The 13,620-nt window shown below is 46.5% G+C and overlaps 1 protein-coding gene across 1 annotated transcript in view; it reads right to left on the bottom strand.

The window, feature by feature from the left end:
- The window catches only part of LOC103801607 (contactin-4), a gene marked incomplete at its 5' end in the record, with an annotated part of 91,344 nt that overhangs the window by 67,843 nt on the left and 9,881 nt on the right, over positions 1–13,620 (bottom strand). Inside the window, one exon of the mRNA XM_009074025.1 lies at positions 3,881–4,084. Coding sequence (XP_009072273.1) covers positions 3,881–4,084 — 204 coding nt within the window. The remainder of the gene's footprint in view (positions 1–3,880; positions 4,085–13,620) is intronic.

Raw genomic sequence — 13,620 nt, 5'->3', positions numbered from 1 at the left:
CAGATAATCTCCACCCTCCTGCTCACGATGCCTGAGGTCCCCTCAATGCCTGTGCCACCAATCACCACCTGTCCCACACAGCCCAGGGCACAGCAGAGCTGCAGCTCCCCCAGAACCTCTCGCAGGCACCACAGGAGAGAGAGATCTGACCCAAGGAGGGACCTGCCCACCAACAGGCAGCTACAAACTCAACTTCCACAAGCAAAACCCATGAGAATGGTCCTTTCTTCTCCACCTCCTCCACTGCTGACGCAGGAACTCGTCCCTTTGGCAAATCAGGCTGTGAAGTATTGTGTGACATTAATGAGCTATTTAGGAAATTAAGGCAGGATGTATTGTTAATACATTATTCACCTGACAGAGCAGGAGGCAGGAAAAATGCCTTTTCTTTCCCCTGCTCTTCACTCATTCCTTTTATTGTTTCCCTTTCTCTGCCTTGGGCTGGGACTGGAGAGCTCTAACACCCATACTGGGATGGGAAGGTCACCTGGGGCTGTGGGACATTGGCTTCAGCCACCACTGCCCATGGTCCTGCAGCTCTTACAGCCTCACTGCAAACTGCAACAGCCTGAAAATCAGGACTCATGGCTGGAAAAATCACAAGGCTCCACTGCAATGATAACCTACCTACAGACACATATATATATATATATATAGGTATGATGTGAGTCCTGCTGTCTCCACTTCATAGAGAAACATCAGTGCAGTTGACATACCTCCATCCAAGCCCATTTCCATGCAGACAATCCTTATTTTTCCTGCTGTTCCTGGCTGATCTAACATCTGACTGAGCTGTGCAGGTGGCAGGGATGGAGGAGGAAATAAAGGACTAAAATAGACACCAGGTTTGTAGCTTGGAGAACATTTCCAGTGTCACAGCACATCAGATGCTCCATGTGTTTGCATTTCAGAGGCTTTTGTATCTTTCTTCCAATTTCAAGGCTTAAAAATGTGCTTTTGGATGAAAGTCCCAGGAATTCAGAAGGAAGATAATTTGTCTGAGGAGATGACATGCATTTTCTGACAACACCTGTGAAATGTTAGGGTTTAATTGGCCCATACAGCTGCTGCTGGTAATTTCATTCCAGGACTATTCCAGTTCTTTCCTAGTATTACTGTTTTAATTCTGAAGCACATTTTCAAGGGAAGAAGTGAAGTACTGCAGGAGCAGCAGCTCCCAACACCTGGATGCTCCCAGCAGGCTCTGGGCTGGGCTGGCCCAGAGGGTCCCAAAGGTGCTGCAGTGGAAATAGCACCTCAGATCCCAATTCCAGAGGAGGAAAAGGTGCAGAAACACCAGGTTTGCTGCCTTTCCTCCTCTGTCTCCAGCCCAAATCCCTCAGAGTGGTACCAGAAGGCTTGTCTGGCTGCAAACCTAAATCCTTTTACTTCTGAGCTGCACTAAGTGCTCCAACCCTAGTGACACCTTATTTCAGGTTTTAGGATCATTCTCATTCTTCAGTGTCATATGTATTTAGCTATTTATTGTATTTTACAAAATGAAAGTAGCTCAGAGAGCCCTTTCTGTGCAGTGGGAGGTACCCACAGTTAGTCAGGGCTAACTCCCATCCCTCAGGAGCCAAGCCAGACCCAAACCTCAGTACCTTGGGAAATGTAGGAAGCCATAAGATCATTTACCTTTGTCCTGCTCTACACCAGCACTTACAGTGAAAGTGAAGTGAAAGGGGGAGCTGCTTGTCATTCCTGCAGACCTGTGCTGGAACATGGGTGCACACTCCATCAGGTCAGGTCCCTAACCATAAATGTGCACTTTGGGCACTGCTGCACTTACACGATAGTGTATTTAAGTCTTTTTGGGCAGGAATTGCTCCCTGTCAGGCCCAGAACCCCTCAGCTCCCTCAGCACTGAGCTGAGGAGCAGCTCAGCACATGGCAATCAATGGGCTGAGGTTATTACATTATGATTCTTTTCCCACTTAACTCCCTAATTGAAATTAAATGGAACTGGAACATTAATAGTTGATGAGGAGCCTCCAAGCCTTCTAATTTAATGATGGAGGGCTGTACAGCAAATAGCAAGTCACAGATATTGAGATGTACTGGACACACCAGATATGAATACAACAGATGAGCCAGGCACGTTTGGTGGGGGAAACAATGTGCCTCACTTTCTACTCACTTCTGTTCACACTTGTGGAGCAACAGCTAATTTCTCTTTTCAAGTGTGTTAGTGTGTTATACTCGGATTTTATAGGGTTACTCTACAGGGAATGAAATCTTGTTTTAAATGAAGCTAAAAATCACTGATTTAAAAAATGAAAATAAAATGATTTTTGAGAACAAAGACAGAAATTGCTGATTATTTAAATGAAGTTTGCCTGTAACCCTAGCAGAATCCTATTTGAAAATCCACCTTTAGCTCATGTTTGCCTTTCACACAGAGCCATCCTCAGCTCTGTGGAGTCAACAACACCTTTCTTACTTACCTTGGGAGTGTCCTCCCCAGCCCCTCAGAGGTCCAATTAGAGTCTCATACCTTTAATAAGCAGCAGAATGCACTTCAAAGGAACTGGGGAACATTCCTGGGAGTTACCTCAGGAAGGCAGCTGGTCCCTGTACATACAGGGGAGTGTGTGGAGGAGCAATGTGCCCCTGGCCAGGCCCTGTGTGATCACCCAGCACCAGCCCCACAGGGATCCTGAGTGGGATAAACGACTCATAGAATCCCAGACTGGTTTGGGTTGTGAGAGACCTCAGGGATCATCCAGTGCCACCCCTGCCCTGGGCAGGGACACCTTCCCCCAGCCCAGGCTGCTCCAGCCCCATCCAGCCTGGCCTGGAACACTCCAGGGATGGAGCAGCCACAGCTGCTCTGGGCACCCTGTGCTGGAGCTGGAAAAACAGCCACCTTCACCCCAACTGTGGCACACCAGCAGTGCTGACCCACTCCCCATCCACAGGAACCATGTCAAGAGATGGGGACAGGGAAGAGCAGGAGCTGGAAGCAACAAACTATTTTATAAGCATTTTGACAAATACCACCAGGTGACAATGGATCTTCTTCTGGAAGAAGCTGCTAAAAATACATTTCTATTTCTGGAACAAATGTCCTAAGTGTTATCCTTTCAACAGACACATTTTAATTAATTTCACTTGGAAATTAACATGCAAATTTCTCTTTCTTATCTCCTCAAAAATGACGACGATACAAATCAATTGTCTGTGTAAATTTAGAAATCCTCTTTTGCTTTCTTCTTGCTTTTTTGTATTATTCCACAGACTCCTAAAAATAGCCTGAATTCTGCTGGGAAATACAGCCTGAGCTAACAGTTACTGAAACAACAAAGTGCTTTTTGTTCACTTTTGGGCTGCATAAAATGAGCAAAACTAGGATATATCCAGACTCAAAAACCTATTTTGTTTCCTGTCTTTGGCCAGTTCCCACCAGGTTTTTCTCTTATAATTATTGCCTGGCACTGAGAGCTGTTGCAGTGGTGGGAGAGCAACCTTGGACACAGCATCCCTAAATCCCACCACTGCCCATGACTTGGAACCCCAGCCAGAATCACAGAGTCAGAGCCACAGAACCAGTTAGGCTGGAAGGGCCCAGAGTGGGTCATCTGGTTGCATCTCCTGCCCAGGCAGGACCATCCCAGAGCACATGGCTCAGGGTTGTGTCCAGATGGCTCTTGGACACCTCCAGTGAGGGAGAATCCACAACCTCTCTGGGCAACCTGCTCCAGTGCTGGAGATCTCATCTCTGCTGGAGCAGAGCTCTCCACCCTCACTGAACCTCTGTGAAGGGGAAAATCTCTCTACTCCAATATGAATATTTCAGGCCATTTCTTAACTTCTGGGTGACATCCCATCAAAAAACACAACCCGAAGCCTCCAAGCCCAGCCCTGATCCGAGTCGTACCGTCATTCCTGAGGATGAGGGGGGTGGGGGGGCCCAGGACCCTGCTGTTGGTCACGGTGTTGGTCACCACACAGGTGTAGTTGCCCACGTCAGACGCCTCCACCTTGGCGATGTAGAGGTTGCCCGTCTCCTGCGACACGAAGCGCCGGCTGTCCTGGTGCACGAAGGTCGGGTACTCGTTGAAGATCCACGCGTAGGTGAGCTCTGGAAGCACAAGGCAACCCCTCTGGTTAGGGAAATGGGATATATGACAGCCCATGAAATGATCTGTGTGGCTACAAAGGGCAATTCCCAACTGTGACACTTCTGAGCCTGCATCTAATATTGCTGCTCCTTCATTCTTGCTGCTCCTTCAAGTCCTTCCAGAATATATTTCACAAGGATCTCACCTCTTTGTCATGGACATTTCAGCCTGACTCATGGGTTTTCTTTCATTCTTCCTTATTAATTCCTTTTCCCTTCAAAGACAGTTGGGAGCAGGATCCACTGATCCATGTTATCACTCACTGTCCATTTTATTCCTTGGGAATTTCTGAATCAGCAAAAACCAACACTGAACTAAGCAGCTGTAATCTTCTCTCTGACTAATTAGAAAGTGCTGTGTGTTTTATAAGGCATCTTTGGAAGGTGTTGAGCAGTGGAAGCAGCAGTGAGAGGGATGCCACAGGCAGCTGAGGAGTTTGTGAGTGAGGTCAATGCAATCTAACCCTCTGATATCTGCCCCAGTCAAACGCCCAAACACACTGAAACTGCTCGAAGAACTGAAGTGGATACAAGATTGCTGCAGTTTTCTAAGGGAACACTAATTATATTTAAAAGGGTCTTCTTAGTTTAATGCTCTAATGACTCATAACTGTAATTGACCTCAACCACCATCAGGTACTTTGGAAAATAAACTCTGCCCTGATGTTCCACGGTCGACACGTGTAAGAGGCTGAATGCAGATTGTTGGCTTTATTTGTTTATTCACTTCCAACAGCAGCATTCTACAGTGCCTGCTTAGACTTTGAGGAAGATATGCTAATTATGCTTACGTGGGAATATTTAATCATCATATTTACACATCTGCATCTCATTAGAAGGAACCTCATGCTGATGTCAAGAGGATACTCAGAGCAAACAAGGTACCACTTCTTAGCCAGCTTATTATTTCCTGCAAGTAGCTGAGGTTGTTGTTTTAAATTTACTCTCGGTGCACAATTATCTCCCTCCTCCAGAAGCAGCCAGCACTAGGCACAAACAAACATTGCTGCCCTGGGATGCTCAGAGGTGTCTGGAGTCAAGTGGTCTCCACACAGCAGGTTCCCAGCACAGCCTCCCTGAGCTCTGCAGTGCAACGTTTTGCTTTGACTGTTGAGTGGTGAACTGGCCACAGGAAAACAGAGCTGGGAGGGTCTCTCTGGATCAGTCCCTGTCCCCTCTATGCAATCCCAGGAGTTCATGTGGTCCCATCCATAATTATACCCAAGAATCACAAGGCTTTTGGCTCCTACTCGTCTGTGCAAGTCAGTGTTGCTTGAGTTGCTAAGAACCCTCTCATTTGCAGGTTAAACATTTTCATTGCTAGTCTATAGCTATGTGCTCCTGGCTAATGATCCCTTTTGGCTTAGAGAGTTCTTGCCTCTTTGCTGGTGAGAGCCATCAAGAGCCCTTCTGCTGTCATTTTCAAGACAGGCTTTCCAATCCCATCATCGTTGTAGGAGCTTTTCCTAGCCTCTGCCTTAGTTAAAAGTCTTGAATAATTGTGTCATTTCAGCTGAGTGCCAGGTTGGAAACCCCGAGGAAGAAGGTCACAGGGTAAAGCTGTGGGATGGGAGGGAGGTGTGATCAAAGAGAGGAACAAATGCTGAGGAGATGTATCCCTCCAAACAGGAACCCAGCACAGGGGGAACTAAAGGAGACCTGTTTCTACAGGGCAGAGATCAAAATCTCCTCCAAACCACCTTCAGACTTTATTAATCTGACTACAAAACACTGAGGAATATAGTCAAGGTGAGAAGTTGCAGCTCTGCCTTCCCTTCATTACAGTCAATCAGCACCCAGAGAGACACAACTGCCCCAAAATGCACAGAACTCGCAGTGAGGAGCAGCCCATTGCTGTTCTCCAATGCTCACAGAACTGGCCAGTTCTGTCCCTCAGAGAACACAGAGCACAGGAACAGCACAGACTGAGCATCTCTGAGTGCATCTGCCTGTGTAGCAACATGTAAATAAATACTCTATCAAACTGCCTTTGATTTCCTCAGAGATCCTGGTGCAATATTTATGGCTTTTCAAACCTGACTGATTTCTTTTGATAAGGTTTCACTTTCTAATTGCTCAGGAAGTGATAGGCAGTTCACATCCCATCGGCAATTTGTAACCACTGTGCAAACAGACACTGAATACAGCCTGAGGTGGCTCCTGGTGATGGAAACATCTACCAGAGTTTCCCACGCAGAGTCTTTCAGCAAAGAACAAGCAGCAACAGGCAATTTGTGGTTCTCTAATTACACATTAGACTCTAATTCATTGAGGATTCTATTACAAACTTCTCCTTTCTAATTTGGGGCCCTTTGCACGCAATTTTTGCCAAATTTACCACGCTTTTAATTTGCCCTTTAAAGCACGTTCAAGTAGGTCTCTCATTTCTGACCTACATGTGCTGGTTTTAAAGCAAAGGAGAAACCCCACGAGCTGCAAAGCCAGACCAGGTGCTGAGCACCACTGGACATCCGCTGCCAAGACCCAGGTGGCCCTGGATTTCCATGACAGAGCCACATGAGGTGAAGATTTTTTGGGTGGCAAATCTTCCCTTCTGTAATGATTATCAGCAAGGACAAGAGGATGGAGAAGTTACTCATACACTTGGTACCGATGCTCTAAACACCCTGGATTTGAACCATCACCAGATGGAAGACATTCAACCCTCAAACCTTTCTTGCTCCACAGACTACACAAAGAGCCTTTTTCAGCTACAAAAATCCTTGCTGAAGGTAAGGGACACACACTTGGGTCCTTGGAATACACCATAAGCACGTGCTGGGAGAAGGGAAGTGGATTTCTTTTGGCCAGAAGAATGCAGGCTCTGCCCACAAGGCCACAAGCTGCTCCTTGTTTGCTCTGCCAAGACAACAGGGATGGGGTGACTGTCCTAAACTAGTTCAGATCACTCACATGGTGATGTTAACACAGGACATGGTGTGATCCTTAGGGCTGTCCTGTGCAGGGCCAAGGGTTGGTTCCCTTCCAACTCTGAATGTTCCGTGATTCTGTGACACCTTGCAAAGGAGCCTGTGGAAAATTTGGGCTCATGAAGAGCAGTGACAGCTGTGATGGACCAAGCTTGATGTGACCTTGGCCAAAATGGGTGTTGGGAATAACAGGCACAAACCCACAGAGCTGTGAACCACCCCAGCCCAGCCACGGGGCAGGAGGTCCATGCACACAGCAGGACATTCACCTCCTCTCAGCAGAGGCTTTCAGGAGCAGCTCAGCCACACACAGACAACACACAACACTTACCATTAATATTTATGTCTCTGGGCTAGTGACTGGCAGCAGAACATGCCCAGCAGGACGTGACAGGCAGGCTACACTCCTCCAACACTCCTCCACGCAACATCAGGCAGCAGCAGCCTGGAGTAAACCTCCCCTGACAGCCTGCTACTCACGGTGCTATTGCAAAACTTGTCTGACTTAAGCATGTGTGGCAGCAAGACCAAAAGGAAAGAAGGCAGAATCCTTTTTCTTGCCTCTTTTCGTGCTCTTCAGACACTCTCACACCAGTTGCTCCCCCATGCACTGCTGTGACCCTGATGCTCAGGTTACCTCTGATCTTCAGGTGGATCGATGAACATCAATGAAGAGTTAAAACTGGAACCCTCTGCCACTGTTACATCACTAAATGGCATGGCTTAGCAAAACTTAGAGCAGCTGCCACCAACTTCAGCAATTAAAAATGAAATATTCAAGGCATTTGAACACAGATTTAGGATGTTTAAGATCTGCCTTTCATGTTTATCATCAGAGTGTAGACAAACTCTTTTTTTTTTCCCCCTAAGAAGAAAAGTTCTGAGCAGAGAAACCTAGAAAAGGAGAGATGCAGAGAATTTTGGCAAACCCCACAGCTCTCCTGGGTCCATTTTTCCTCATCACCTTCAGATCTCATCACTTTTCTAAAGCATTTGATGATAAACTTGATTAAAACCTGAGTCTCCCCTGAGCTACCCCAGAACTCTCTGCGAAAGACAAGAAACAAAACTAAACACACTTCAGATTTCAAACTTTCTCTGAATTATAGCAAGTGGCAAAAAAAAGGTTAGTGAAAGCTGCACAGAAGTTCTGCTATGAGTAATTATTTTAAGTAGCCCATAAGGTTTGCCAAACTAATGTTCTCTGGTCACCTGTCTTGGGACTTGCCTATGTTTTGTCTCTGCTTTGTCTTTGCTTTTAAGTACAAGAAACTCTTGATTCTTTTTCTTTCAAACCTCTTCTATAAAGTCAAAGCTGCCACTTAAAAAGGTCTCTGTGGCTATTATGGGAAAAGCTATTAAAACATCAAGATTATGGTAACCATAAAGCTGAGGAGAAGAATGAAGTTTGGAAATGAGAGGTGGCCAAAAAATGGGGATCGTTTATCATTTTTAATAAGAGCACTGTGGGCACAATACACTATTATTTCTTTAGAGGCTTTACTGAAAGTTACAGAGATGAATCCAATCTTTAATGAGTCCTATAATTCCTATGTTATCACCTACTGTGTCACTCTCAGGTTGGACAGGCAGGAGCTAATTTCAGTGGGAAACAGAAGATTTGCAGCAAATTGTGATGCACAAAAATTAGGTTTCATTACACATGGCAAGAGAAAATCCTGAAATTAAGAAAATCCTCCTTTTAAACTGCCTCAAACAACCCAAACTATAATTGCAGCAGTACCTGATTTTGAGCCCAGCACCACTCTGTTCACCCTCAAACCATGTCCTCAAGGGCCAGTTGGGACTAGGCTGCCCTGAAGGGAGTGAGGGCAGGCCCTGGCCATCACCTCAGTCACCTGCAAGACTTCACCCTGGCAGTACCTGAGCATGGTCCAAACTCTGGCACAAGCTGCAACACCCTGCTGATGCCACCACTGTCACCTCCCTGGGATGGGCTTGAGTGGGTGACACCTCTGCCAATGGCAGTGCTGCATAAACTTCTGAAAATGCTGATTTTGGGTGGATAATTTGCAGACTTGTCTTTCTCTGCTCTGATTGCTTCCACTCCTTGGTGTTCAGACTTCTCTTAAGTGGCACTAACAGGAGGTTTTGATGCTTACAGCAAATTTGGGCAGTGCTAAACTGCAACTGATTATCTGATGAGTGTCCTGTGAACTCATTCTCTATTCTCATCTCACTTACTACATTTTGCCAACTGCTTGTAGGGGAAATTCATCATTTCAAGTCTCCCTGGGATTTGATTAAGCAAACAACATCCATAACCCCTCGAATCACATAACATGAGCCTCACAGGAGGCTCAAAGTGCCACCAAACACTGCCTGAGAGTGCACTGGGGAAAGGGAAAAGAGGATTATCAGGGAAAGACAAATCCCTGGCACAATGCACCATGCACATGACCCTACCCAACCCCTCGAGGCTCCTCTCACACACACCAGTTGTCTGCTGGCAACTGCACTGCAGTTTGGGGAGGGTTTGACCATTTTTCTCTTTCATGGCTTTATTTTAATAGCAAAGCTTTATGAATCATGCCCTGCACGTATTTTTCTGGGCCTATAGACCATTTCATTGCCTTGCTAGCACACTGGATCAATTTTTTATCTTCTAGTCTTAAATAACTGCAGAATAAGTTAAAGGAATCAACCTGGAGACAAGAATCACCCAGTAATTCTCCCCTTGGCTCCATGCTCTGCTGTCTCCACCACAAAGTGATAGAGCTGCCTCACACCACACCACACCACAGCTTCTGGGCCTCGAGTGCAAGAAAAAGATTGATAAATAATGAACAAGATTCATCTAAGGTTAATAATACATGTTTGGATGAACCCTCAGCTATGCTAAACCTGACAACACAGTTCACAGAATCACAGAATCACCAGAGCTGGAAGGGACCCTTGAGGAGAATCTAGTCCAACTCTTGCCCAGCACAAGACATCCCTGAGAATCACACCCTGTGCCTCAGAACATTGGCCAAACACTCCTGAGCTCTGTCACCTTGGGGCTGTGACACTGCCCTGGGAGCTGTTCAGTGCCCAAACACCTCTGGGGGAACAACCTTGTCCTGATATCCATCCCAAACCTCCCCTGACACAACTTGAGATCATTCCCTCAGGTCTTGTCACCAGTTGCCAGAGATCAGAGCTGACCCTCTGCTTCCTTTGCTCTTCTTTCCTTTCCAGCCATGAGTTCTCCCCTCAGTCTCCTCTCCAGCTGAACACACCAAGTGCCTCAGCCTCTCCTCACGTGGCTTCCCCTCAGGGCCCTTCACCATCTTCGGTGTCTCCTTTGGACACTCTCTAACAGCTTTAGATCTCATATTGCTACTCAGTTACTCAGCACAGTTTGCACACAGAGAAATGTGCTGCCACAAGTGTGTAAGAACAAGAAAAATGTCCAAATCGGCCAAGATCTGTGGCAGACTCACCCTCAGAGCAATTTGCTGGGCTGGGGTTGCTTCCCAGCCCCTCAGCCCTGTACCTGCCTGGTTTGTACAGCTTCACCTGGAGGTAATTAAAAGGGCAGGAGTCTGCAGCACCTGAAGCCTAATCAATAATCACCTGTATCTGCTGCATCTCCACTCTGTGGATCTCTGTAGAGCTAAATATTTGATGGCTGGACAGAGCTGACCTGGCTTATCTCCCCCAAGCAGCCTGCAGCCCCAGTCGATGGCACCACCACGGCGACGACTCCTGCCCCGTGCCATGGGGACTGGGATGGAATTGTAACCTCCAGCTCCCTCAGGGAGAAAAATCAGCAGCAGTTTTATCTCTGACTCGATAGAAAACATTATGAGACGGAGTTCTGTGCCGTTGTATTTACTACAGTTGAAGACACAAACCTATTTCTACACCATCTGATGGGCAGCAGAGAACCTGCCACCCCCACAGAGCCAGCAGGCAGCCTGGCAGGTTTGGGAAGAAACTAGATCTCAGGAAAGTTTTATGAGCATGGAATGTAACCTGCCATGGAACTACATCAAACCAACCTTAAACAAGAGCAAGTCAGAAAGAACTCAGGAGTGGTAGAACAGTTATATATGTCCTACAACCTATAGTCCTACGAACCCCACAACACCTTCCTACTCCTGGAAGCCAGGAGATGCATCCTGGGTCTCCTGTGGCACCAGCTCAAGCCTAGATGATTCCACAGCTTTTCCCACTGAGCAGTGCATGGATCTATAGATCTGTATCATACTCTCTCTTGGAAAGTTCATTTCAGTGGGGAAATTCCAGTAAAAAGAAAAGGAATAATAGCTTGATATGGTCCAGAGTGGCATCAACATCCTCCCAAAGAAACACTTGTTTCTGCTGACAGCCAGAGACAAAGCAGCTCCAGGGCAGAGAGTGTGAGCAGCACAGGGATAGAGAGAGAGGGGAGAGACTGGCCAGAAAGGCAGATAAAAGGGGCTGGGCTGAGGCTGCTAATCAAACCTCAGAGCAGAGAAATGCACTGTAAGCAGGTGCCCAAGTGCTGCTTACATCGAGGGTCAATCCTGCCCTGCATTTCACTGTGAGGTTCAATCGCTGCTGATGCTCCCCAGGCTTGTTCTACACACAGTGCTACACACATCACCTGAAGGAAGGGCTCACAGATTTAATCCATCCGTTTATTTTCTGTTTAAAGTCAGAGAGAGTTAGCCTAAAAATCTTTTTCTGTGTGCACTTGCTTGAGTAAAGCTAAAGGTCCCTGGGCTTGTTTTAAAACACATTTCAATGTGACCCAGCTAATCCTTTAATACCAGCTTTCACTACCTTTGATCAGCCTCTTACTGGAGCTGGAAGAGATTAGATCAGACCTGTTTTTAGAAGAAAAAAAACCCCAAAAATTGGTTGCAGATAATTTTCTTACTGCAGTGAACTAATTTTATGATCAACTGCCAAGCTGAACTATCAGCCCAGGCAGCATGGGGTGTTTGTCCTTCAGGGCACTGCTGGGAGATGGTGTGGCACTTGCCTGTAGCACACAGGAGTAAAACATTCTCTTCACATATTTGCTAGCTAAAGAGTGTTTTGATAGCTAAACAGTGTTTTCATATCTACCAGCTGAAAACATCATCATGGGTGCACATTTATCATATCATTTACACAGCATCAGATGCAGATTCAGACATTCCATATGTATGAGGCAGCAGCAAATGCCCAAACCAGCACCTCTGTGTATTTTCCAGCAGCAAAACATCCCCCCATAGGAAGGAGGGCTCAGGCAGCCAGGACTGCTGATGTGAACCAAGCAGTCTGTACATCCAGGGCTCTGGAAAGCCACATTTGCTAGCAGACGTGGAGCTCCATCAGTGCTGTGTTTGTGCCAGCAGCACTTGTTGTGCCCTGCAGGCAGCTGACATCCCTGGCTGCTCCCAGGGGCAGTGGGGTGGGCTCTGCAGAGCCTGGGAGCTGTGCTCTGATCTCCAGCTGCTTTCACAGAGAGCACGAGATGGTCTAACACTGCCAATAAATGCTATTGACTGCACCCTGCCAGGCACCAGATCTCACTCCTCTTTAGCCAAACCCTGCTGGCTCTACCCCTTCCAATCCCATTTCAATCTTCATTTAGAGCTGACTGCAACTGAACAGGGGAATAAACCACATGAGCAGCTCACACATGATTTCCTCTTAAAGATGTCACGAGCTGTCACGGACAAATAAAAAAATCCATTAACGTCGTGTTCCTTATTATTTTGCTGTTTCCAAGGTCTTTACTGGAGAGCTGAGCCCCTTCCCTTCCAGTTCTCTGTGTTACACCCCAGACACCCTGCCCTGCCTGGAGCAGCATCAGCATGCAGTGGGAGGTGCTGGTGCCAGCACTGGGGGATAAATTCCATATCCCAGTGGAAAAATTGGCCTAAGCACCTGTGCCCATGTCTGTTCCTGCCTGTGACCATAGTTTGCAGCTCCAAATTCATCCACCAACTCAGGTGCTTAAATTAGTGTAGATGCATAATGATCTTGGCATTTGTGCTATTAGAAATATTTGTGACTGCATAAATCTCTCCATTAAAACAGCTCCACATGTCCTCTGTGCTGTCAGAAACACTGAGCCAAAGCACTCCCAAATTAGAGGGGAATTTATCCTCATCCCTTATCCTCAAATATGTTGATAAACTTGTGCACAAACTGAATCAGCAGTTTTAGAGAAAGGATTATGTCAGATTAATTTTAATCTAATCCATTTCTATCTCCTGAGAAGCTTTTTTACTTCCTTGCTTTTAATAATTTAAACAGTGACTGTGGCACAGCATGAAAAATAAATGATGGGAGATGCACTTTAAATGGAAGTTACAACTCTCAATCACTTTTTATTTAAATGAGAGCTTCGTGGGCCTGATTTTAAGTTTAATGAAATCTATTTTTTGCTGAACTGTAATAATCTTCATCACGTGGAACCAGACACAGACGAATTACATCTCCTGCAGCTGCCCCAGAAGTCCCACGTCTGACTCCCCTGCAATGCTGCCAGGGAAGGAGACACCCGGAGTGAATTTGGGGCTCTCAGGCAGAATTTCTGCCAGGCTGCTTAGATCCAACTTCCAGGAGCATCCCCCATGCCCC

This window comes from Acanthisitta chloris, unplaced genomic scaffold (genome assembly GCF_000695815.1).
Source record: "Acanthisitta chloris isolate BGI_N310 unplaced genomic scaffold, ASM69581v1 scaffold15024, whole genome shotgun sequence".
Classification (NCBI taxonomy): domain Eukaryota; kingdom Metazoa; phylum Chordata; class Aves; order Passeriformes; family Acanthisittidae; genus Acanthisitta; species Acanthisitta chloris.
Note: the sequence above shows the minus strand (reverse complement) of the source record. Positions and strands in the feature narration are given on the sequence as shown.